General features: G+C 44.9%; 2 protein-coding genes across 15 annotated transcripts in view; one reads left to right on the top strand and one right to left on the bottom strand.

Annotated features, from left to right (window-relative positions):
- Ttll3 (tubulin tyrosine ligase like 3) overlaps nt 1-11201 on the top strand; it is a 24227-nt gene extending 13026 nt beyond the window's left edge. Inside the window, exons 10-15 of one of the 11 annotated variants that reach the window (XR_007341987.1) lie at nt 2963-3206; nt 4800-5235; nt 9359-9629; nt 10181-10257; nt 10431-10657; nt 10887-10990. Coding sequence is in view for 8 of the 11 variants with exons in the window: in XM_048787088.1 (XP_048643045.1) it covers nt 2963-3206; nt 4800-5235; nt 9359-9629; nt 10431-10657; nt 10887-11186 (1478 nt within the window). In the remaining 3 variants the exon portion in view is untranslated. Of the gene's footprint in view, nt 1-2962; nt 3207-4799; nt 5236-9358; nt 9630-10180 lie in introns of all 11 variants that reach the window. The other 10 variants (XR_007341988.1, XM_048787093.1, XR_007341986.1 and 7 more) reach the window with 10 other exon arrangements.
- The window catches only part of Rpusd3 (RNA pseudouridine synthase D3), a 25005-nt gene extending 4489 nt beyond the window's left edge, over nt 1-20516 (bottom strand). Inside the window, exons 1-9 of one of the 4 annotated variants that reach the window (XM_015495008.2) lie at nt 20371-20516; nt 19910-20049; nt 18587-18631; nt 18347-18446; nt 17908-18015; nt 17741-17825; nt 17411-17534; nt 16866-16991; nt 15487-16086 (exon numbers count right to left, since the gene is read on the bottom strand). In XM_015495008.2, coding sequence (XP_015350494.1) covers nt 16076-16086; nt 16866-16991; nt 17411-17534; nt 17741-17825; nt 17908-18015; nt 18347-18446; nt 18587-18631; nt 19910-20049; nt 20371-20495 — 864 coding nt within the window. In that variant the 5' untranslated portion in view covers nt 20496-20516 and the 3' untranslated portion in view covers nt 15487-16075. Of the gene's footprint in view, nt 1-15486; nt 16087-16865; nt 17094-17410; nt 17535-17740; nt 17826-17907; nt 18016-18346; nt 18447-18586; nt 18632-19909; nt 20050-20370 lie in introns of those variants that run through there. The other 3 variants (XM_015495007.2, XM_048787096.1, XM_048787097.1) reach the window with 3 other exon arrangements.
- Between the last annotated feature and the right edge of the window lie 3556 nt (nt 20517-24072).

The following is a 24072-nucleotide window of genomic DNA, read 5'->3' on the forward strand; positions in this document are numbered from 1 at the left end:
CTCTTGGATGGGTTTATTTATGCCAGGGTGAAGCCATTGCAGCTCCAAACATTGGAATGCTTCTCTTGAGGATGTCACATTAAAATCAGGAGGGCTGGAGATATAGCTTAATGGTAGAGTACTTGCCTAGCATGCTTGAGTCCCTGGCTTCAATCTCCAGTACCACCAAAAGAAACTGTTAAACAACTATCATTCACAGTGGTACACACCTGTAATCCCAGCCACTGGGAGTCTGAAGCAGGAGGATTTCAAGTTCAAGGCGCACGAGACACTGTCTCAAAATAAAAAGGACTGAGGATAAATCTCAGTGGTAGAGCACCCCTGGGATCAATCCCACAAAACAACAACAATGAAAAAAGCATTGGATTCTTTTCTTTTTATACCTTAGAAATACTTGATTTTTTTTCCCAATCATGAAAATATATGTTTATTGTTTTAAAAAAAGAAAACAAAACAATATAGGAAATTAGAAGCAAATGTCCCTTAATTTCACCAAAAGATAACCTATTAACTTTTTAATGTGATTCTATCTATACTTGTTTCTATGCATTTGGTGTGTGTATTATAAGTCTTTCTCCTTTTTTAAATTTTTGGTACCAGAGATTGAACCCAGTGGCGCTTAACTCTGAGCCAACTCCCCAGCCCTTTTTATTTTCTATTTTGAAACAGGGTCTCACAAAGTTGCTTAGGGCCTTGCTAAATTGATGAGGCTGGCGTTGGAATTTCGATTCTCCTACCTCATCTTCCTGAGTCATTGGGATTACACTGCACCTGGCAGTTATAATTTAAAAAAAACATATTTTTGTTGTAGATGAACACAATACCTTTGTATATTTTATTTTTATGTGGTGCTCAGGATCAAACCCAATGCCTCACACGTGCCAGGCAAGCGCTCCACCACTGAGCTACAACCCCAGCTCAGCAGATGTAATCTTTTCTTATACAAGGCATTATGGTCTTGGGCCAGGCACAGTGTGCATGCTTATAATTCCAGGGTTGGGAGGCTGAGGCAGGAAGACTGTAAATTCAAAGCCAGCCTCAGCAACAGCGAGGTACTAAGCAACTCAGTGAGACGGTCTCCAAATAAAATTCAAAAAAGGGGGCATGAGGCACTCAGTAGTTGAATGCCTCTGAGTTCAATCCCTGATAACCACCCCACTCAGAAAAAATAAAAAGATATTATGTTCGTGGAAATCCTGATGATTGGTCTACCCACCACCCTTTTTTTAAAAGATATTTTTCTAGTTGTAGATGGTCACAGTACATTTATTTTGTTTATATATTTTTATGTGGTGCTGAGGATCAAACCCAGTTCCTCACACGTATGAGGCAAATGCTCTGCCACTGAGCCACAACCTCAGCCCTACCCACCACCTTTTTAAAATATTTTTTTAGTTGTCAATGGACCTTTATTTATTTATTTTTTTAATTTATATGTGGTGCTAAAATTTGAACCCAGTGCCTCACACATGCTAGGCAAGTGCTCCACCACTGAGATACAACCCCAGCCCCAATCTGGCCCTTTAGGAAAAGATCCAGACCGGGAACCAGGCACAAGTTTTTCTGTGCCATTGGCAGGCAATAGGCTACTTTGGGCAAAGGAATGAGATTATTTGTGATTTTGTGTCTGGTGATATGATTCTGATATTAACTAGCATTAAAGCTATGCCTTAAGCCAAACAAGCTGGTGCACATTCGAAATCCCAGTTCAGAGGCTGAGGCTGGAAGCTTGCCTGAGCCCAGGGGTTCCAGACCAGTCTAAGCAACATAGTGAGAACCCTGTCTAAAAAGAAAAACCTTGATGGGCAGAATGAAAGTCTCTGGGACACAGGTCCGCTGTGTTAGCAAAGCAATAAAACTTCTTTTTCCTTTTCCTCAAAAAAAAAAAAAAAGAACATTTTCTATCTAGAAGAAAGTCTAAAATAGAGAATCATAATCAACAGTGTTGGGTAGGATTTGAACAAACACAATTTCATACATTCTTGCTGGGACTGAAAATTAGAAGAACATCTTTGGCAATATAAAATGAAGAATGTGGGGCTGGGATTGTGGTTCAGCGGTAGAGCACCCCCCTAGCACGGGCAGGACCCAGGTTCGATTCTCAGCACCACATAAAAATAAAGGCATTGTGTTATGTCCATCTACAAAATATATATATATTCTCTCTCTCTCTAAAAAAATATTAAGAATGTACACACCCTTTGAACCAGCAAACCGATGGCTAGAAATTTATTAAACAGGTGATAGTAATATGTGTTAACATTTATTGAATGTTTACCTTTTGCCAAGCCCTATCCCAAACCCTTATCCTGCTTTAATTTGTGTAATACTGTGTAACCAAGGCATGTTTATTCTCCCATAACCTGGAAGAAAATCCTTAAGGATTCCATAAATGTTTAGAAGCAGTAGTTGGCTGTCTCTGAAAAGGGAGATGTATTTTTAATATGCCATTTTTTTTACTAATTTTTGGGTTTGTTGGTTTATATTTTGTTAATTATTGGAGAAAAATAATATATGCACATACTTTTAAAGCCCAGTACAAAAAATAAAAGCAGAAGCCCATTACATGGCAGGACACAGTGGCACATTCCTATAATTCCAGTGACTGAGACAGGAGAATCACAGAGTTGGGGACAGCCTCAGCATTTTAGTGGGACCCTGTCTCAAAAAGTTTGGGGAATGTAGCTCAGTGGTAGAGCACCTCTGGATTTAATCCATAGTACCTCAAAAATAACAACAAAAAAATCAATACTATTCAGAAATTTTCAATGCATATATTCCTTTTCAATCAACCCAAAATGACTTGTTACCAAAAAAATTAAAATCATTTTCTGTTTTCCCAAAGGGAACACGATACTAATTGACAAAAGACATCCTTACCCATGTGGCCTGACAGTTTTGTGGGGATGAGGGCCAGCCCAAGTTTGACCTCCTAGACCCTGATTACCCCTTTTCCTGCTAGGCATCATGTGCATGGACCACCTGGAGGAGATGCTGAAGCTAGTGGACTGCAACCCCATGATGATGAAGGACGGCAAATGGGTGGTACAGAAGTATATTGAGCGCCCCCTGCTCATCTTTGGCACCAAGTTCGACCTGAGACAGTGGTTCCTGGTGACCGACTGGAACCCACTTACTGTGTGGTTTTACCGCGATAGCTACATTCGCTTTTCCACACAGCCCTTCTCCCTAAAGAACCTGGACAAGTGAGCCCTACCACTCACCTCCCATGAACTCCCAGACTAGCTGGGGAGCTGGCAAAACAAAACAACACAACAACAAAAAAAGGCAATGAAAATATGCAGTGGAATCTATGCAGCATTGCTGGGTTCCAAACACAAATTGAGCAGGCAGGCAGGACCTCTACCCAGCCATCTTTCCATCCAACAGATATTTACCAAGAGTGTACCCTGTGCCATTCATTATTCTAGGCACTTGGGATACAACAAAAACAAATGAAGAGCCCAGCTCTTAAGTGCTCATATTCTAGCAGGGAGAAACACACAAGCATTGATCTAATAGGATAAAGTGCAATATGTGTTTTAAAAAAAGAAAATATAGAACAGGATTAAGGGACGTCAGTGGAAATTCCAGAGGAGAAAGGCAAGATGTAGTATTAATTTGGGTGGGGTGAGAGGAAACCTTGCTGAGGCCTCAGTTCAAATTCCATCTCTGTAGCTTCCAAGCTGTGGGCCTTTTGTTCAAGTGAAAACCTATTTAAGGGCTGGAGATGTAGTAGAATGCTTGCCTAGCATTTGTAAGGCCCTGTGTTTGATCTCCAGCACCACACATACAAAAATACTTGAACCTAGCTGGGCATGGTGGCACATGCCTGTAATCCTAGCAGTTCTGGAGGTTGAGACAGGAAGACTGTGAGTTTAAAGCCAGCCTCAGCAACATAAGTGAGGCCCTAAGCAAGACCCTGTCTCTAAATAAAATACAAAAAAGGGCTGGGGATGTGGCTTAGTGGTTTGAGTGCCCCTGGGTTCAATCCCTGGTACCAAAAAAAAAAAAAAAAAAAAACTTAAACCTCACTTTCCACATCTGAAGAATGGAGGAAGTAATATGAAAGTGAAAACTGTTGATTATCAAGTGCTTCATGTGTGATAGATGCTAAGCACTTTATGTACATAGTTATTTTTCATAAAAGCCCAATGCAGTAGGTACTATCATCCCTATTTTACAGGTTCAATGACTTGCCTAAGATCTTACAGCTAGTCAATGTGAAGATGGGCTTGACTTCATCTTGACAACTACAAGGCTTTATGGTTACCTACCTGCTTGTCTTCCAGGCATTGGGAGGACAAACAGACTAGGCACAAGCATTTAATACTGTGGCTATCATGATTAGCACCCTCAAAGCCTCCTGAGAGATAAAACTAATTCTCACCCTAGAAGAATATAGGGTCCAGGCCTTTGTCATTCTTGTCCTCCCCAGTAGGGCCCTATTTCAAGTCGAACTGACCAGCATGGCCCAGGGCTGATGTCGAAATTTTCCTGCCCTCCCTCATTTTGGATAGGTGGGGCAGCAGGAGCTAAGCCCCAATTTTCTTTCTTTCCTTTTTTTTTTTTTAGGTTAACTGGGATTGAACTCAGGCACTTGACCACTAAGCCATATCCCCAGCCCTATTTTGTAATTTATTTAAACACAGGGTCTCACTGAGTTGCTTAGTGCCTCGCCATTGCTGAGGCTGGCTTTGAACTCACAATTCTACTGCCTCAGCCTCCCAAGCCGCAGGGATTATAGGCATGTGCCACCATGCCCGGCTTGAACCCCAGCTTTCTACTTTGTGTTTCAGCTCTGTGCACCTCTGGCAACAACTCTATCCAGAAGCATCTGGAGAACTCCTGCCATCGCCATCCCATGCTACCCCCAGACAACATGTGGTCAGCCAGAAGTTCCAGGCCCACCTGCAGGAGATAGGGGCACCAAATGCTTGGTCCACTGTCATCGTGCCTGGCATGAAGGCTGCTGTGATCCATGCGCTTCAGACCTCCCAAGACACAGTACAGTGTCGGAAGGCCAGTTTCGAGCTCTATGGTGCTGACTTTGTATTTGGTGAGGATTTCCAGCCCTGGTTAATTGAGATCAATGCCAGCCCCACCATGGCACCCTCCACAGCTGTCACCGCCCGGCTCTGTGCCGGTGTACAAGCAGACACCTTGCGCGTGGTCATTGACCGGCGGCTGGATCGTAACTGTGACACAGGAGCCTTTGAACTCATCTATAAGCAGGTGAGGTGGACGTGGAGGACTCCAGGGAGTGTGCCTTCTTTTCTAGGCTGCTCCACAATGAAGCACAGGGCTCTGCAGTCAGACCAGTTCAAAACCTGGGCTTGAGGCCTGGTTTTGCCAAGTTGTCCTAGTATATAGCCACGTCCCCTCCTCAGTTTCCTCATCTGTAAAATAGAGATATTACTATCTTTCTCATGAGCTGAGTAAATACAATGAGTTAATATGCCTGGATAATAATGCATGGACTCTGCGACATCCTCGGATTCAAATCCTAAGTCAGTAACTAAGCTGCATAACTTCAAACAAATTCCCAACCTCTAGGTGGTCTGTTTATTCATCTATAAAGCAAGAACAAAAATACTACCTAATTCATAAGATTATAAGAATTAAATAGTTAATATAAGTGAGGTATTTCAGAATAGTTCCTGGCATACAATAAATGCTGTACAAGTTTTAGCTATTGTTATAACCTAATAAGGTTGTTAGGAATTTCATGAAAAATAGCATCACTTGTGAAGTGCCTGGAATATATATAGTAAGAGTTGATTACAGGCAGCTGCTATTATTTTTATTATCTTTTGGAGGTATTGAGGACTGAACCCAGGATCCCTTTACTACTGAGCTACTTCCCAGCTCCTTTTTTTTAATATTTATTTTTTAGGTGTAGTTGGACAAAATACCTTTATTTTATTTATTTATTTTTATGTGGTGCTGAGGATTGAACACAGGGCCTTGCATGTGATAGACAAGCGCTCTACCGCTGAGCTACAACCCCAGCCCAGCTATTTATTTTATAGGATAAGATAGGGTTCTTAAAAATCAGGACTGGAATTGGGTGTGGTGGCACACACCTGTAATCTCAGAGGCTTGGGAAGTTGACACAGGAGGATCGCAAATTCAAAGCCAGCCTCAGCAATGGTGAGGTTCTAAGCAACTCAGTGAGACCCTGTCTCTAAATAAAATACAAAACAGGACTGGGAATGTGGCTTAGTGCCTGAGTGCCCCTGAGTTCAATCCCTGGTACCCCCTCACGCCCCAAAATAAAATCAGGGCTGGACAGCTCATGAGAATGAGACAGAAGGACTGTGAATTTAAAGCCAGCCTCAGCAGCTTAGTGAAACCCTAGGCACTCAGTGAGACCCTGTCTCTAAACAGAATATAGAATAATCAGTTAAGAAAGCTATTTTCAGTTTTTTTGAGCTTAGGAAGTTTTTTTTTTTTTTTTTTTTTTTTTGGCAGTTAAGGACCTTCTGACCAGCATTCTGTTTCTGTCAAAGTTTGGTTATATACAGGAAAGGTGCCGATCCTATGCCGATACATTCTCTCTGGGATTATAGGCATGTGCCACTGCACCTGGCTCCAAATGCCTTTTATTGCTGATTTGTTTTTTAGGCCACTGTGTAATCACACCCTGTACTGGCAGTTTTGTCTCTTTAATCTTTTTTAATCTAGGACAGCTCCACTACTTTTCCCCCCAATCATTTTGATCTTTTGAAGGGACCAAGCTGGTTGTTTTATAGAACTGTCCTACATCCTGGATTTATCAGATTGTTTCCTGGTGGTGTCGTTTACTTGGTCTTCTGTTATCTAGATGTCCTGTAAACTAGAAGTTGGGTCAAACAGCTTGAATGAGGTTCAGGTAAAACATTTTTAGCAAAAATACAGCAGAGGTGATGCTGGGTACCTCTTGTGATATCACAAGGAACCTACTGTTAGAGTGTCTCATGATAGATTAATGATGCTGAATTTGACCATGGGTTAAGGTAGTGGCTACCACGTCTCTCCATTGGAAGCTCTTCCTACCTTATTAATTATATTGTGTATTAGTCCATTTTCTGTTGCTAATAACAATACCATACACTGGAAAAATTATAAAGAAAAAAGGTTCGTTTGTGCTCACAGTTCTAGATGTGCAAGATCAAGAAGCCACATTTGCTTCTTTTGGCTTTCTTGCTGGCAGTGTCCCAAGGTGGTATAAGGCATCATATGTCAAGAGACAGAGAGGCACTGGAATGTAGCTCAGTGATACAGCACTTGCCTAAGCACATGCATAAGGTCCTTGGTTCCATTCCCAGCACCATACAGAGAGAGAGAGAGAGAGAGCGCCTGGCGCAGCAGCGTACACCTATAATCCCAGATAATCAGGAGAATCAAAAGTTTGTGTCCAACCTCAGCAACTTAGTGAGGTCCTAAAAAAAGAGAGACAGACATGCATACATGTCTGTGTGCCACCAGCGTTCAATCATTCAGGCTCTACCCTGATGACTTTATCTAATCCTAATCACCTCCCAAAAGCCCGATCTCTAAACATCATAGATTAAGTTTCCCCCTCTTAATAACTCACTATGGTGATTATATTTCAAGACATAAACCCTTGAGGGACACTCAAAATATCCAAACATAGCACTTTATAAGATGGTACTTTGGCTGTCTTCAACTTACCCATTTCCTGTCATCCTTTCTACTGGTTTTGATATCCAGTTTTGATTCTTACCTATTAGAGTTCCAATTTCTAGTTTTTTTTTTATTGTTCACTCTACGATTATTAAATGAGGTTTCTGCCAGGAGTGGAGGTGCATGCCAGTAATCCCAGAGGCTCAGGAGGCTGAGGCAGGAAGATTGTGAATTATTCAAAGCCAGCCTTAGCAATTTAGCAAGGCCCAAAGCAAGTTAACAAGACCTTGTCTCAAAATAAAACATTAAAAGGGCCAGGGATGTGGCTCAGTGGTAAAGTGCCCCTGGGTTCAATCCCTACCACCAAAAAAAAAAAGAGGTTTCTTCTGTAAAGATGACCTTTCTCCAATCACCTAGGGCTATTTGGTAGCTCAGGTTCTGCAATGGTTTTATTCATTTATTCATTTTTTTTTTAAAGTATGCAAAGATCCAACACCCACTTACAATTTTTTTTTAAAGAGAGGGTGTGAGGAGAGAGAGAGAGAGAATTTTTTAATATTTATTTTTTTTAGTTTTTGGCGGACACAACATCTTTGTTTGTATGTGGTGCTGAGGATCGAACCCAGGGCCGCACGCATGCCAGGCGAGCGCACTATTGCTTGAGCCACATCCCCAGCCCAAAATAAAGCTTTTCTCTTTTTTTTTTTTTTTTAAGAGAGAGAGAGAGACAGATAGAGAGAGAGAATTTTTTAATATTTATTTTTTTAGTTTTCAGCAGACACAACATCTTTGTTTGTATGTGGTGCTGAGGATCGAACCCGGGCCACGCGCATGCCAGGCAAGCGCGCTACCACTTGAGCCACATCCCCAGCCCTCATTTATTCATTTATTTCAAAACCTAGGGTACTCTACCACTGAGCTACATCTCCAGCCTTCTGCTTTTTATTTTGAAACAGGTTGGCCTCAAACTCATGATCCTCCTGCCCCAGCCTCCCGAGTAGCTGGGACTATAGGTGCACATAACCATACCAGGTGTGCTCTGCCTTCTTTCTTTCTTTATTTATTTTAGTTTTTTTTAGTTGTAGACAGACACAATACCTTTATTTTATTTATTTATTTTTATGTGGTGCTGAGGATCGAACTCAGTGCCTCACCTGTGCAAGGCAAATGCTTTACCAACTGAGCTACAACCCAGCCCCAATGCTTTGCCTTCTTTAAGGCTCTTAGTTTCTGCTCCCCTGTGACTTGAGCTCATATAAGGTTCCAGGCAGTCTCTAAGCATGCTGTCTATGTGGGTATCATAAGTCAAATTCTCTCTGTAGAGACTCTGATTGTTGGCAGTGACTTGTAGAACACAGCCACACATATTCCATCATGGACTGGGAGCACAAGCAACCTGAGAGGGCAGTAGATGTGGAGGTGTGGTTGTGGGGACTTGACTAGAATTCCCCTCCTCTTCTGGGTTACTAGTCCCTGAGGCTCTGTGACTCCTTAATCACTCTAGGATTAAGGGGTCTCCCAGAGGACAGAGGTGGGCTTCCCATTTCTCAGCTCAGTTTTGATTCTTACCTATTTTATTAGAATTACAAAAAATGCAAATTTCTAATTTTATTTTTCATTCTACATGACCAGGTGCTTCTGAGGTAAATTCTATCCATCTCTGCCCTGGGTCCTGCTGCAAGGAGTCCAATACCACTGACAGGGCCTTGTCTCTTCTTCTTGCCCACAGCCTGCCGTGGAGGTGCCCCAATATGTGGGTATCCGGCTCCTGGTGGAGGGTTCCACCATCAAGAAGCCCACGGCACTGTGTCATCGGCGGATGGGGGTCCACCCATCACTCCCTCATCTGCTAACCCAGCAAGGCTCTGGGGAAGGCAAGGAGCTGGGGACCCCTACCCACAGGTCAGCTTCCAGGAAAGGTGCTGGGTCCAGGAGCCAGGGGCACATTGAGAAGCCAGACTCCACTGCTACCACCTCAGTCCCCGGGAAGGGGAAGAAAGGCAAGACAAAAAGTGCCACAGCCCTGCTCTGCCCCATCCCCCATAAGTGGGACCCCTCCCCCAACACCAAAATGGGCTACATTGTTACCATGACCTGTGTTAGTGGGAACAGGCAGTCTCATTCCTTGAAAAGACTGCCATTGAGTAAGAGGATGACCTCAATCCCTGGGTAACAGCATTCCCTCAAACACCCCAGTGTCCCAAAGTGATTTCTTCTGTTCTCTAAGCCCCTCAACCACTTGGATTTGTCCTACCACCAGAACCACCAATAGATGGAAAGAACCACTACTCACAAAGTAATCTTTTAAAATATACAGCCAAGTAAGCATTGTCCTCTCCAGAGTCTCAGTCACCCTGCCTGGACTCAGTCCCAGGGTGCTCTGTCTCCAGAGTCCAGGCTTTTGCCACAGCAGTATTCTTCCTTTGCTTCCATGCAGAATGTCCTTTGGGGAAGAAACTAATCACTTAAATGTTCACTACCACTACCTAACCAGCTCCTTTAGTCTTCACAGCAACCTAGTGAGATAGGTGCTATCGTCCCCATTTTCCAGCCGAGGTAGCAGAAAGTTTAAGGAAGTTGCCTGAGGTTGCACAGCCCAGAAGGGGCAGAGCTGGGATGCAGACCCAGGTCTGTTGGACTCCAAACCCTGGATTCTTCCCACTGCCTCTGGAGGAGGAACCGGGAGGGCTCCACTGCCCTCACCCTGCCCCTGTCTTCCCTACCCTGTGCACATACCCTGTGGGGCAGCAGGGCAGCTGGTCAGCCTCTCTAGGCCCTCACAGCTTCCCTTGCTCCCACAGCCCCTTACCACTTCCCCAGCCTCCACGCCAAGGCACGGCTTCCTTCTTCCTGTGTGCTCCAACCCCAGGGGCGTATCCTCAGAGTGCAGCCCTGCAAACTGGTGGTCACTAAGGCCCTGTCGCCCACAGGCAAGGCCCTGATGACTATACCAACCGCCAAGGTTATGATTTCCCTTCCACCAGACTCTGACCTCAAGATGGCACCCAGCATCCCAAAGCCAAGAAAGGTGGGCCTGGATCTATGACTCATACCCTGGTGGACAGTGCTGAGCACTGGGGTCAGGGCTGGAGGGCACAGGCAGAGAGCAGCTCCCAGGCTGCCCAGAGAGTGTCGGTTTGTCCCTTTCTCAGCAAGGGACCATTATCAGGTAAAAGGGAAGGACTTGTCCCCCTCAAAACCCCTTCCTATACAGATTCCTGATCATCTCTCCCTTTCTCCCCCCCTTTCACACCAAGGCTGTTGCTCCCAAGCGCCTTCGAGGTCCCCAACCTGCCCGTGTCTTGTGGCCTCAGACCTTTGAAGTCGGAACTCTTCCCAGCACCCATAGGAAGGTCAAGGGCAAAGGCAAATTGAAGGCCAGACTCTGCGACAAACCCAAGGCGGAGGCATACCCTGTGAAGAGGCTGGGCCATCCTATATCCCTGCCCCTTACTGATACATTCCAGAAGCTGAGGGGTACGGAGGTTATGAGGCTAGGGAAATCTTGCTCTGTTCTTGTGGGGCACTGCCTCTGTCCTGGATCTAGCACCAAATAAAGAGGAGCAAACGAACTGTGGAATTGTGGTAGGCTTTGGCTCCACCACTATTGGGTGAAAAACAGATGGGGTGAAGTCTCTATCCAACAGTCCAGATCAAGAGCTAGCAGCAGCCATAATTCCCACTTAGTGACAGACATGGGACTTCCTGTTCAGATACTTCCTTGGTATGTCTGAGCCTTCACTTATATATATGAGGAAACTAAGTCTGAACAAAAAGATGTGGCTTGACCAAGATCACACAGCAGTGAAAAGTCAGGGACACACTGCCAGACTGTGGACCACTGGGAATCCCTAGCCCCAGAGGCTGAGCTGGGCTGGCAGAATGACATCCAGTGGGCATAGAAACATTTACGATACAACACAGGGAAAAGGGTGGACCTTGCTGAAACCCCAGCCTTTCTCCAGAGGGTGTGGGTTTGTCCCTTTCTCAGCAAGGGACCAATATCAGGTAAAATGAAATATCCAACAAACCACACCTGTGTGTAAAAATCTGGTATTACCTAGTCTTAGTGGATTGAATGGTGGCCCCCTAAAAGATATGTCTGTCACCTGCATGTATGTCCTTAAACAGGTAAGGAGTTTTGTAATTGACGATCTTGAGATGAAAGCATCCCAGATTATCTGAGTGGTCTCTAAACCCAACAATAAACATCTTTGTAAGAATCAGAAGAGATGATAAGAGATGTGGGAGCCAAAAAATTCTGCTTCCATTTTCTTAGATCCTAACTGGATCTGAGAATTAAATTACATAAGTTATATTAACAAGAGAAAATCTGCCTATAAATTTAATGTAAGTTTGACTTGGCATGGGAGCCCTTATAAATGAAGACCCAAAGAGGCACAGTCAGTTACTTATGATTCCGGCTCAGATAAAGAATAGTTGTGAAGAAGCTACTAAATTATATAGGGACGATTAAAAGATGGGAGTTGGCCATGCTTGGGATGGAACCCAGAGCCTCACACATCCTACACAGGCACTCAACCCTTGAGCTACATCCTCAGCCCTGGAGTTATTTTAACAAGGTGTTTAGAGAATTCTCTTGGTTTTGACATCTTAGGTATAAGGAGGGATGCTGTATATTTCTAGCATAGGGAGAGTACCTTTCATATTGGAATGGAGTTTCATCTGCTTTTAAGAAGATGCACAAAGGTCAAAATGATGTTTTTCTCTTTTGCCTACTAGGGATGGAACCCAGGGCCTATTAGGCTATGTGAGCACCCGGCCATTGAGCTACACACCCAGCCCAGAAATGATCTCACACCTACTGCCTTTCAAGTTCCATACAGTCAATCTGCCAGGGTGGACTTTTTTTTCCTCTCCCCGTACTGGGGATCGAACCCAGAGAGAGTTAACCACTAAATGATATCCCCAGCCATTTTTACTTTTTATTTTGACAAGTAGCTGGGATTATAAGCCTGTACCACTGCACCTGGCCCAGGGTGGTATATTTTTTAACTCCTTCAATGACCATGTGAAACTGGGTATGGTGGTGCCTGCTCGTAACCCCAGCTACTTGGGAAGTTGAGGCAAGAGGATTACAAGTATAAGGCCTGCCTGGGCAACTGAGTGACACCCTGTCTCAGAATTTTAAAGAAAGCCTGGGGATATAGCTCAGTGGTAGAACATTTGCCTAGCATGTGTAAGGCCCTGGGTTCAATCTCCAGCACACACACACACAAAAAGACAAATTAGTATGGGATACTGGAAACCACAGAAGAATATAGGAGTGGTTCTCCCCTAGAGCTCTTCATTTTGGATTTGCCGCCTTGGTTTTGGATTTCTGGTCTCCCAAAAGGAGAAAATCCACTTCTATTTTTTTTTTTTAACTATTCAAGCTTGTGGTAATTTGTTAGGGCAGCTCTGGGCAGCTCTTGACACTAGTCAAGTTGAAGATACAAATGCTATGACCCAGAAATTCTTGCATCCCTGAACCAGGAAATGAGTGCAAGCAGGTTCACAGTAGCTTTGTGGTGACAACCAAAAGATGTAACTGTCCAATTAATGGTAGAATGGATAATTGTGGTCTGTTCAAATTCTGGAATTCAAACTTATATGCCATACAACACAACTGCAGGTCACAATGTAGAACAAGAGCAGGTTGCAAAAGAATACACAGAGCCTGAGCTCTTTTTTGTTTGATTATTTTTGGTACCTGGGACTGAACCCCAGGGCGCTTAACCACTGAGCCACATCCCCAACCCTTTTTATTTTTCATTTTGAGAAAAGGTCTCACTGAGTTGCTTAGGGCCTCTCTAAGCTGCTGAGGCTGTTCTCAGACTTGTAATCCTCAAGCCTCTGCCTCCAAAATCATTGGGATTACATGTATCTGTCACCATACTTGGCAGCATGAACCCTTTTATGGAAGCATCAAAAATGTAGGGTGTGGTTGGAGCACACCTGTCATCCAAGCAGCTCAGGAGGCCAAAGAGGGAAATCACAAGTTAGAGGCCAGCCTTGGCAACTTAATGAGACCCTCACAAACTTAGTGAGACACTGTTTGAAAATAAAAAAGGATTAGGGCTGGGCACAGTGGTGCACGCCTGTAATCCCAGGGGTTCAGGAGGCTGAAGCAGGAGGATTGCGAGTTCAAAGCCAGCCTCAGCAACTTGGCGAAGCACTTAGCAACTCAGCAAAAGACCCTGTCTAAATAAAATATAAAAAAGGGCTGGGATGAAGCTCAGTGGTTGAGCATCCCTGGGTTCAATCCTCAGTACCAAAAAAAAAAAAAAAAGATTAGGGATATAGCTCACTGGTAAAGTACCCCTGGGATCAATCCCCAGTACCAAAGGTGGGGAAAAAAAGGCAAAATGAAGAGTATTGTTTAGAGATACTTAAGCATGCAGTATAACTTAGAAATAAAAGCAAGGAACGAATCCTCGCAAGTTGGGCAGTGGCTTCTAACCTAGACTGAACAGAACCCCTTAGGGATCTTTTTTTTAAAAGACTGATGGCTTGGGGGTGTAGCTCAGTGGTAAGGAGGGGGTATGCTTAGCATGTGTGAGGAAGCCCTGGGTTTAATCCCTAGCACTGCAAAAATCAACAAGCATTGCAGTCAGGATCTCCACCAAGCCAATTAAGTTAGAACCTTTCAGCTGCAGAATCATGGGGAGTCCTAGGGATTTAAACTTCCTAGGAGGGGAAGAGGATTCTAACATGGGCTCAGGGTTGGGAATTGTTGCTTTGCAGAAAGGAGAGGGAATACATCTATGTGCTCCAAGTGGGGTTTATATGGGTATCATTTTATCATTAGTCTTTGATATTTTAGGCATTGTCAGCATGTTTGATATATTTCAAAAAGTTTTGTGTGGGGAGCGGCTAGGGATGGAATCCAGGGCCTCCTACATGCTAAGCATAAGCTCTACCACTGAGCTACACCCCAAGCCCTACTCTATGTCACTTCCTTTTTTTTGGGGGGGGGGTACTCAGAATTGAACCCAGGGACACTTTACCACTGAGCTACATATATTTCCAGCCTGTTTTATTTTTTATTTTGAAACAGAGTCCTGCTAAGTTTCCCAGGCCCGGAATTATGATCCTCCAACCTCAGTCTCCTGGGTCACTGGGATTACAGGCAAGCACCACTGAGCCCAGCTGTTTCACAGTTTTTTATTTTATTATTTATTTATTTATTTGGTTCTGGGGATTGAACCCAGGGGTGCTTAACCAATGACTCATATTCCTAGCAATTTTAATTATATATTTTTTGAGACAGAGTCTCAGTCACTTAAATTGCTAAGACTGTTCTTTTTTTAAAAAAAGAGAGAGAGAGAATTTTTTTAATATTTATTTTTTAGTTTTCGGCGGACACGACATCTTTGTTTGTATGTGGTGCTGAGGATCAAACCCGGGCCGCACGCATGCCAGGCGAGCGCGCTACCACTTGAGCCACATCCCCAGCCCTCTGAGACTATTCTTGAACTTTCAATCCTCCTGCCTTAGCCTCCCAAGCCTCTAGGATTACACCACCAAACCTAGCCTCACAATTTTTTTTTAAAGTAAAAGGTCTAATATATCCACTTAGATGGAGATACCTGGAGTAGTCAGTTTCATAGAACGTAGAATGGTGGCTACCAGGGACTGGGAGTGGGGGAAATTATGAGTTAGTGTCCAGTTGGGTACGAAGTTTCACTTTTAGAAGATGAAGACCTTTCTGGAGGTCGACAGTGGTTTTGGTTATAGAATACATTAAGTACACAATTACCAGGGAGCTTGAGGCAGGAGCATAGTTTGAGCCCAGGAGTTTGAGGACAGCCTAGGCAACATAGCAAGACCTCATCTCAAAAGAGAGAGAAATGGTTAAGATGGTAAGTTATGGTGTATTTATTTTTTTAACCACAATTTAAAAAAATCTAACATCTCTTCCTAGTCAGGTTCACAACAGAAACTGCCAAATAAAAAGACCACATATTCAAATCAGCAGAAAGCATGGTCCATGGTAAATATTTACTTTCTCAGCAAATCTCCAAATCCAGATCATGAGGTGTAGGAGCTTCTGTTATTTCAAGTCCAGACAGAAGTCACTTGCCCAACACCACACAGCAAGCAAGAGCCCTAACCAGGTTTGCCTGACTACAGAGCCCAGGACCTTACATCACGGCCTTTACCATGTTGAACACTGACCTCATTCTCTTTGGGCCTGGCTGGCCACAGGCCCCTTCCCCTCAGTGCACTCTGCTCTCCAGCTGTGGGGTCAGGAACAGAGGCCTATTGTTGGCAGAGCCCCAGGTATTGCAGGGTCCTGGAGAAATAAGGGGGCAGGGGTGCCAGAAGCTCCATGGGGGTGTCCCTGGGCCCAGGGCCTGGGAAGAGAAGACGATGCAAGTGAAGGTGCAAGGGCAGCTGGGAAGACTGGGAGGGAGTCAGGTGGAGGCATCTGAGGAGAGCTTCATCCAGGACCTGGAGAGGAGTGAGTGAGCACTCAGCCACCCATGTTCCCACCAGCTAAGGACTAGCTCTAACCTAAATGGTAGTGAAGTGAGCACTTCCTCCCTCCTCCCCCCCTTCCCCTTATGGCCTACAGCTATTATTCATTTCCTCTCTCTGTAGGAAGACACACATGCATGTACATACACACATGGTTTGGGGTCCATCAAACCAGTTTTCTCCTGGGCACACAGCTAAAGCTTCTTCTGTAACCCCTCATGCAGTTTGGTAAGGCCATGTGATTGAGCTCTAGCCACTAGAGTGAGTGGAAGTACACATGCCACTTCCAGACCTGTTTCATAAAATCCTCATCCATATGAATCTACACTGTCATCATCTGGCTGGATTATCAACAGCCTGGGCTCCTGAGTGCCTGGAACAAAGCCCACTCCACATCCCTCCCATGTAATAGATTTCATGTAAGGAGGAGATCACTGATTCAGAGCCTAGACGACAGGATTACTTGCTAGAGTAGGCAGAGGGGCCCTCACACACACAACCTGTGTTACTCCCCTGCAACAGACTTAAAGAACAGCAGACTTAGAAGGGCTTTTAGAAATCAGACACTTCAACTCCCTTATTGAACAGATGGGCAGAATGAAGCCCAAGAAAGCAGGTGTTTGAGCCACACAGCAAGACAGGGGTACAGACAGCCCTGAAGGCCAAGAGGGTTGTCTCCTAGTCCCAAGCTACATAGCTAATATCTGGACCACCCTCACCCCCAACCCTGGAAGGAAGTAGGAGCTTGGTACCTGACTCTGGGGCTTGGTGCTCTGGGCTGACAACAGGAAGCGCTGACCCAGGACAGTGCCCAGGCGAGCAGAATAGGTGTGGTCCCCAAGCAGAGGGCAGAGTTGAAGCATCATGTGTACCTGCAGCTGACCAGGGAACACTGGGTGACAGGACACAGGAGAGATGATGGGCAGCTCCTTTTTTCATCTTAACCAGGGCTATCCGCCCTGCTCCCCTCTGGGGAAACACTACCCCATTCTCAGATCACAAAGAGGCGGTGAGGTAGCCCCTGCCTTCTGGGCAGGGCACAGGAGCAGCTCAGGACTGTCACCTGGCAATGTGCCTAGCTTCTGGGGCTCCACCCTGATGTCTCCACCTACTGGCAATAAGGACTGCTCTTTACTGCTGAGGTGCTCAACTGTGGAGAGTGACACTGGAGTGGTCACTTATACCCTTAGGTCCATCAAATGCCCCCCAAGCTGTTAGGGAGTCACCCTCTTCCACCCACCCACCTTGCCTCCCAGATCCAAGTACAATTCTAAAGGCCGTGAGGCTCCAGACCCACCTGTCAGTGGCTGCAGCTGGACCAGGGCACAGCCTGAGCCTGTGGCCATCACACGGAAGTGGCTGAGAGTCCTTTTGACTCCTTCCAAGATGTCCTTTCGGGATGGGGACTTTACTGGAACTACCTGTGGTGTGAGCAAACTTCACATATACCTGGGAGCTATACCCTGTTCCCAACAGACTCAGGCTAGGCCCATAGTACAGGAGGAGGTCACCCACTTATGTTAGGGGACAAGAGAGAGCCAGCCACCCCAGTCTGGACCTGGGATTCCTCTGCAGGACTAATATATCTGGAGGGACCCCTCTACTTCCCTGCCAGTCCCCAACTCACGAGATTGACGCCATCAAAGCATTCCAGCCTCAGAGCTACCTCGATCTTCCCCTCAGCAGTAGCTGGGATCCCATTGGTGATGGCACTGAGAATGGTGACAGGAGGAGGTCACCAAGTGGCTTGCTGGGACCTCCCCACTGTTCTAGAAGTCTTCCCCTCACTCTCACCAGTAGGTGGCTGTGGGTCTCTGGGTCTTCCTTGAGTGGGTGAAGAACTTCTGGAGGCGGCTTGCTGTCTGGGGACAACTGGAGAGAAGTACAAGCCCAGAGGCCTCCCTAAAAGAACAGGATAAATCACACAGGTTACTTTGGGCTTGCTCACAAAAAAGGAGACCCTATGAAGGAACAATGACTCACTTAAGGGCAAAAAGAAATGCCAGGACTATCACCCAGACTTCCTGAGAAAAAGGTAAGGTCTCCCCTTGTTGAATACCAAAACTATGTAGCTCAATGTATTTCTCATTTTGCCCTTGCTCTCAGGGAGCTCAGAGTCAAATGTCAACAATGAGCACCAATTACTAAGTGTCTACCAAATGCCTGGTACTGTACCTGGAATTTTACATATACTAACTGTCAAATAATTATATTCTCCATCTGCATCACTTACTTCCCAGGTGCTTGGACAATGTGAAGCTCCTGCTCGCTGAGCCCCAGGGACTGACTCAGCTCTGGCAGCACTGAGAGCAATGTAAGCTCTCCTGATTTTCCTGGAAAATAAGAGAGGAAAGTACAAGTTGCTGCCAGAGGCCAAAGCTGAATTCCACCATCCCCTTCTATTCATATTCCCCCTCTCAGACACAATGAACCCCCTTTCATTGCATTTCCTCCCCATAGCCCTTGCTCATACCTGTCACTGGCAGACCCTGGGGCTTGTTCAATGTCACTAGGGGTCCTGAAACATATATTGCAAGAGCAGCAACAAAAGCAACGTTAAATCTTTATGCAGAACTTAAGAATTTACAAAGCACCTTTCCATTCATCTTAGCATGGGACACCACAAGGACGGTCAGACAAGAGTTATCAACCTCACATAAGCCAAACTCCCTGCCACCTCAGGGCCTTGGCACTTGCTGTTTCCACTGCACCAGATTTTCACAGGCCTGGCTGCATATCATCCTGGCTCAAATGTCATGAAACAGGTGTGAATTCCCAATGTACTGTGTCCCCCGACCCAGTTCCTTGCTATCATAACATCCTGATTGACAGACTGATTTTTGTGGTACTGGGGATAGAACCTAGGGGCACTTTCTTTATTCCTGAGCCATATCTCTAGCCCCCCACCTTTTTTTTTTTTACTACTTTTTTTTTTTTTAGTACTGAGGATTGAGCCCAGGGGCACTTTACCACTGAGCTTCATCCCCAACCTTTTTTTTTTTTTAGTTATACATGGACATAATGTTTATTTTGTTTGTTTATTTTTATATGGTGCTGAGGATCGAACCCAGTGTCTCACATGTGCGAGGTAAGTGCTCTGCCACTGAGCCACAACCTAAGCCCCCCAGCCCTTTTTAATTTTTTATTTTGACCCAAGGTCTAGCCAAATTGTTCAGGCTGGCCTTGAACTTACAATCTTCCTACCTTAGCCTCCTGAGTCTCTGGGATTACAGGCATGATAACACTGTTTTAATTTATTCAAAGCACTGATCACTGGTAACATTTATTTGCTGATTAAGCAATTTCTCCCACTAGAAGTAGGATAGGAACCATTTCTCTCACAGCACTGCAGAGTCCACCCAGGACAGTGGGTGGCACATGTTCAGCACATAATTGAGGAAATGAACAAATCATTAAAGGTTCATAGTTTACCAAGGTTCAGGAAAATGAGGTTATTTTTCAAATGTCACACAGCAAACTGCTTACAGAATCTAGATACATGTGATTCCAAAGTTAGTATTTTGACAATCAATGAACAATTTATTATTATTACAGCAATTTTTGTTACTGATTGCCTACTATTGGTAAGACTGCCTGGTTATTTACACCCCAGCCCCACCACCCTATTCCCATAATGCTGAGGCTCAGAGAGATTATGTGGCTAGTCGCAGTTTATGCTGCTAGTGGGAAACAGAAAAGGATTTGGCTCCAGGGCTGTAGCCAACACCCCAAAAGGCTGGCTCTGGAGTGAGTCTCTGTTCCTGGGTCTCTGTGCAGCAGTCCCTCCATCCCTCACCTTTCTGGTCCACCACGGCTTCCCTAAGCACATCAACCAGCTCCTCCCTGCTGAGGTTCTTTAGCTGCAGCACCCCCGGGAAGGGCTGGTCCCGGGGGACACCCGACCGTTTACTGGAGCCTTGTGGTTGCAGCTGATTCCTGGAAGAGGTGGGAGAAGCAACAGGGGAATCACTGGTTTGGCGAAGTCCATTCCATTTATAACTCCGCCCACCTCTTCTCAAATCCTGCCTCCTCCAAAAGCCTCAAAATGCCCAAGCTGGGTTTTTGGAAAATTGAGGTTCGACTTTAACTTCCACTTTACAGCGGAAGGATCTGAGGTTCAGAGAGGCCCAGGAACTAGTTTAGGGTCACAAAGCGGAACCAGGATTAGAACCTACAACGTACGTAAATCCTTATTTTGTACATCCCCTCCCCCTGTCGTAATCTCCCTCCTACACGAAGGTAGGGGAGCTTAATCACCGGGATTTGGTGCTATAGCCTGACTCCTTGGGCGGTCCGTGGGCCCCCAGGGCCCGCCACCAGCCACTCGTGCCCCGACCCAAAATACGGAAGCCACCCATCTTCTGAATAAGACTAGTGCGCATGTGCGTTCAGAAGGGTCCTTGCTCACCCACTGCACGCTGATTGGTCAAGTCAACTGTCAATCCGAATATTGGGGGAGGGACTGAGAACCTTGAGAAGGTGGGGCTTTGCCTCCGCCGGGGAGGGAATGCATAAATTCGCGCCGTTGATTTAGGGTAAACCAAAGCGCTACATCGGTGTTTACCTGGGGTGGACATCTAGTTTTAAGACAAAACCAGTAAGGTCGAGGTGTTCAGATTGCCGTTCAAACTCTTAGGAACCTTCCAATTTAAAGCTACCAGTGTCAGGGCTGGAGATGAGCTCCCGTCCTGGCTTGTGTCACCACCACAGGCTAAGGGCGCTGTCACTTTCAATTCGCATTAGCAAAAGACTATAAATAAATCTAAATCCATGGAGAGGAGTGGTTAAATCAATTGCAGCACATACGTAAGTTTATTGTGAGTTTAAGTAAATCAAACTTAAGAACATATGAAATAAAAAAATCAAAGTAAAGGGGCCGGGCACAGTGGCCCACGCCTGTAATCCCAGCGAGACAGGAGGATCTAGAGTTCAAAGCCAGCCTCAGGCATCAGCAACCGTGAGACCCTGTCTCTAAATAAAATACAAAATAGGGCTGGGGAGGTGGCTCAGAGGTTGAGTGCCCCTGAGTTCAATCCCCCATACCAAAAAAGAAAAGAAAAGTAAAGCACAGTGCGACTAGAATATACACATGCGCGTGTGTGTATATATTTATTCATTGTGTTATATACTAATCTATTTCCTAAAGGCATACAAAAATGGGAAAGAATCAAAGGGAATGCTATGGTTTGAATGTCTCCCCAAAATTCATGTGTTGGAAATTTATTTCTTACATTCACAGTAATGGCACTTGGAGGCGGGCCTTTGGGAAGTAATGAGGATTACATGAGGTATGAAAGTGGGGCCCACATGATGGCATTAGTGTCTATGTAGGAAGACAGACCCTCTTCCTCCAGAGCAAGAAAGCTCTGGTTGGGGGGTGTAGGGAGCTGGGTAGAAGTTCAGTGGATTACGGGAAGGGAGGGGGTATAGAAAAGACAATAGAATGAATCTTACATAACTTTGTATGTTCATGTATGAATACATCACCAATGAAACTCCACATAATGTATTGTTGAGAGCCACAGGGGAAGAGGCCCCAGCAAACTTCCAGCTGCCCGCTGATGATTGGCTCACAGAGGTCCCAACAAACTTCTAGCTGCCAGCTGATTGGCTCCTCTGCAGTGATGCTCATTGGGCTGTTTCCCCGCCCTTTCAGACCAGGGAGCTGCTCATTGGGGGACTTTTTTTTGGCTCCGCCCACACAATCCAGCCAATGGGCCTCAAGAGCAGGAGGAGTGGGAAGCCGCAGTGGCAGTTGGGCTCTGAGGGAATTCCTGAGCTCTGTGGTGTGGGGTGTGTTCTAAAAATAAAGTTCCTTTCTGCTTGATAAGTGGCTCTTGAATTGTGCCCAGCCAGACTGAGGCAATGTATAGGATCCTAAGTAGAAGAAGTTATACTCCATGTGTGTATAATATATCAAAATACGCTCTGTTATGTATATCTTAAAAAAAAAAAAAAAAAAGCCCTCGCCATATTCCCAGAAGTACTGATGCCTTACACTTGGATTTGGCAGCCTACAGAAACATGAGCCAAATAAACTATTTTTTAAATAAGTTACCTAGTTTCAGCTATTTTGTTAAGCAACAGAAAACAGACAAAGGTAGAGGTGAATATGAGTAATTATTTTTATCCTTTGGGACTTGTTATGGTTTGGATATGAGGTGTTCCAGGAAAAGTTCATGTTAGGCAGTGCAGAAAAAGTTCAGAAGTGAGACTATAACCTCACCAGTGGATTAATCCATTTGATAGATTAATAATTTGGATTTTGGGTGGTAATTGTAGGCAGGTTGAGTATGACTGAAGAAAGCAGATCACTGGAGTGTGCCTTTGGGGATTATAATTTTGTCTCTGGCTCCTTGAACTCTTTGGTTCTGGGCTTCCATGCGCAGATCAGTGATCCTCCATCAGGCCTCCCGCCATGATGTTCTTGCCACATCCGGGACCCTGAGCAATGGAGTCAGCTGACCGCGAACTAACCCTCTGAAACGTGAGTCAGACTAAATTTTCCTCCTCCAAATTGTTCTTGTCGGGTCTTTTGGTTATAGTGACAAAACGTTAAAAAACACAAAACTATTCAAATTTTGTACTTTGTCAATATATTTCTTCTTCACACCCTTGCACACAAAGTTTAAAAATCTAAGCCAGAGAGCTGGGGTTGTGGCTCAGTTGTAGAGCGCTTGCCTCCCATATGTGAGCCACTGGGTTTAAGCCTCAGCACCATAAAAATAAAGTAAAGGTATTGTGCCCATCTATAACTAAAAAAAAAAAAAAAAAAAGAAAAANATTTTCCATATCTATTAAGACCCTGGTCTCAAAATTAAAAAATTAAAAGGGCTGGGAATGTGGCTCAGTAATCCCAATACCAAAAAAAAAAAAGACACAACTAAGCCAGATACAAAAGACTGATTCATAATATTTTTTTAAATGTACAAAAAATAGAAATAGTCTACGGCCATACCACCCTGAACGCGCCTGATCTCAAAAAATAGAAATAAAAAAATTAAAAGACAGAATCAGGTGTGATCCCAGCACCTACATAGATGGAGGCAAGAGGATCACAAGTTAGAATTCAGCCTTAGCAACTTAAGGAGGCTCTAAGCAGCTTAAAATGACCCTGCCTCAAAATAAAAAAATAAATGGACTGGGGATCTCTGTAGCTCAGTGGTAGAGTGCCCCTGGGTTCAGCCTTCAGTATCTAAAAAATTTTTTAAAAGACAAATACAAAAGGCTGGCCTTGTATAAATCTGTGATTCTCAGAGTTGAAAATTACGTCATTCCTAACACTTAGTATAAAGCCCATTTGGATTCAGTAATTACTAAGACAAAGGGTTGGGTTGTGGTGAGCCGCTTCTGCCATTTATGCAAATTATGGTCGCCATTACAAGATGGCGCTGGCTCCGCTGTGGTCTGTGACAAACAACTCCTTATTTGGGAGAGTTGGCGCATGACTTTTCATCACCCTATGAGAAAGCTCCACGTGGCTGCTTTGCATTGGGGCTTGAGATGCTTTATTAAGGCTGGGAGGGGCATCCGAGAGAGAGAAGAAGAACTATCAAGGGCCTGAAATAAACTACTGAAAGAAGATTCCTGAGTGTTGCGTCTTCCTTGCGGGCAAGAAGTCGCGACAAGTGGTGCCGAAACCCGGGAACCAGAACTTTCAGCAGTCAGGGGGGTGCACCGTAGTCCCAGGTAAGTGGGATCCGCGATCAAAGCGGGAAATAGTCCCAAGTAAGTGGGATCCGCGACCAAAGCGGGGCAGCAGCTGCATTGTGTACTTTCGTTTTTACTTTCGCTTTTGTTTTCTGTGTTTCTCTTGTTGTGTCATTTTGCTTTTGTTTTTTGTGCTTCTTTTGTTGTTGTGTCATGGGTGCCGCACCTTCCAGTCCGCTTCTTCTGGCCCTAGATGGCCTGTTACGTTCTAAGGGTCTGGAAGTGAAACATAGTACTTTACAGAGATTT

This window comes from Marmota marmota, unplaced genomic scaffold, assembly GCF_001458135.2.
Source record: "Marmota marmota marmota unplaced genomic scaffold, marMar, whole genome shotgun sequence".
Lineage (NCBI taxonomy): Eukaryota > Metazoa > Chordata > Mammalia > Rodentia > Sciuridae > Marmota > Marmota marmota.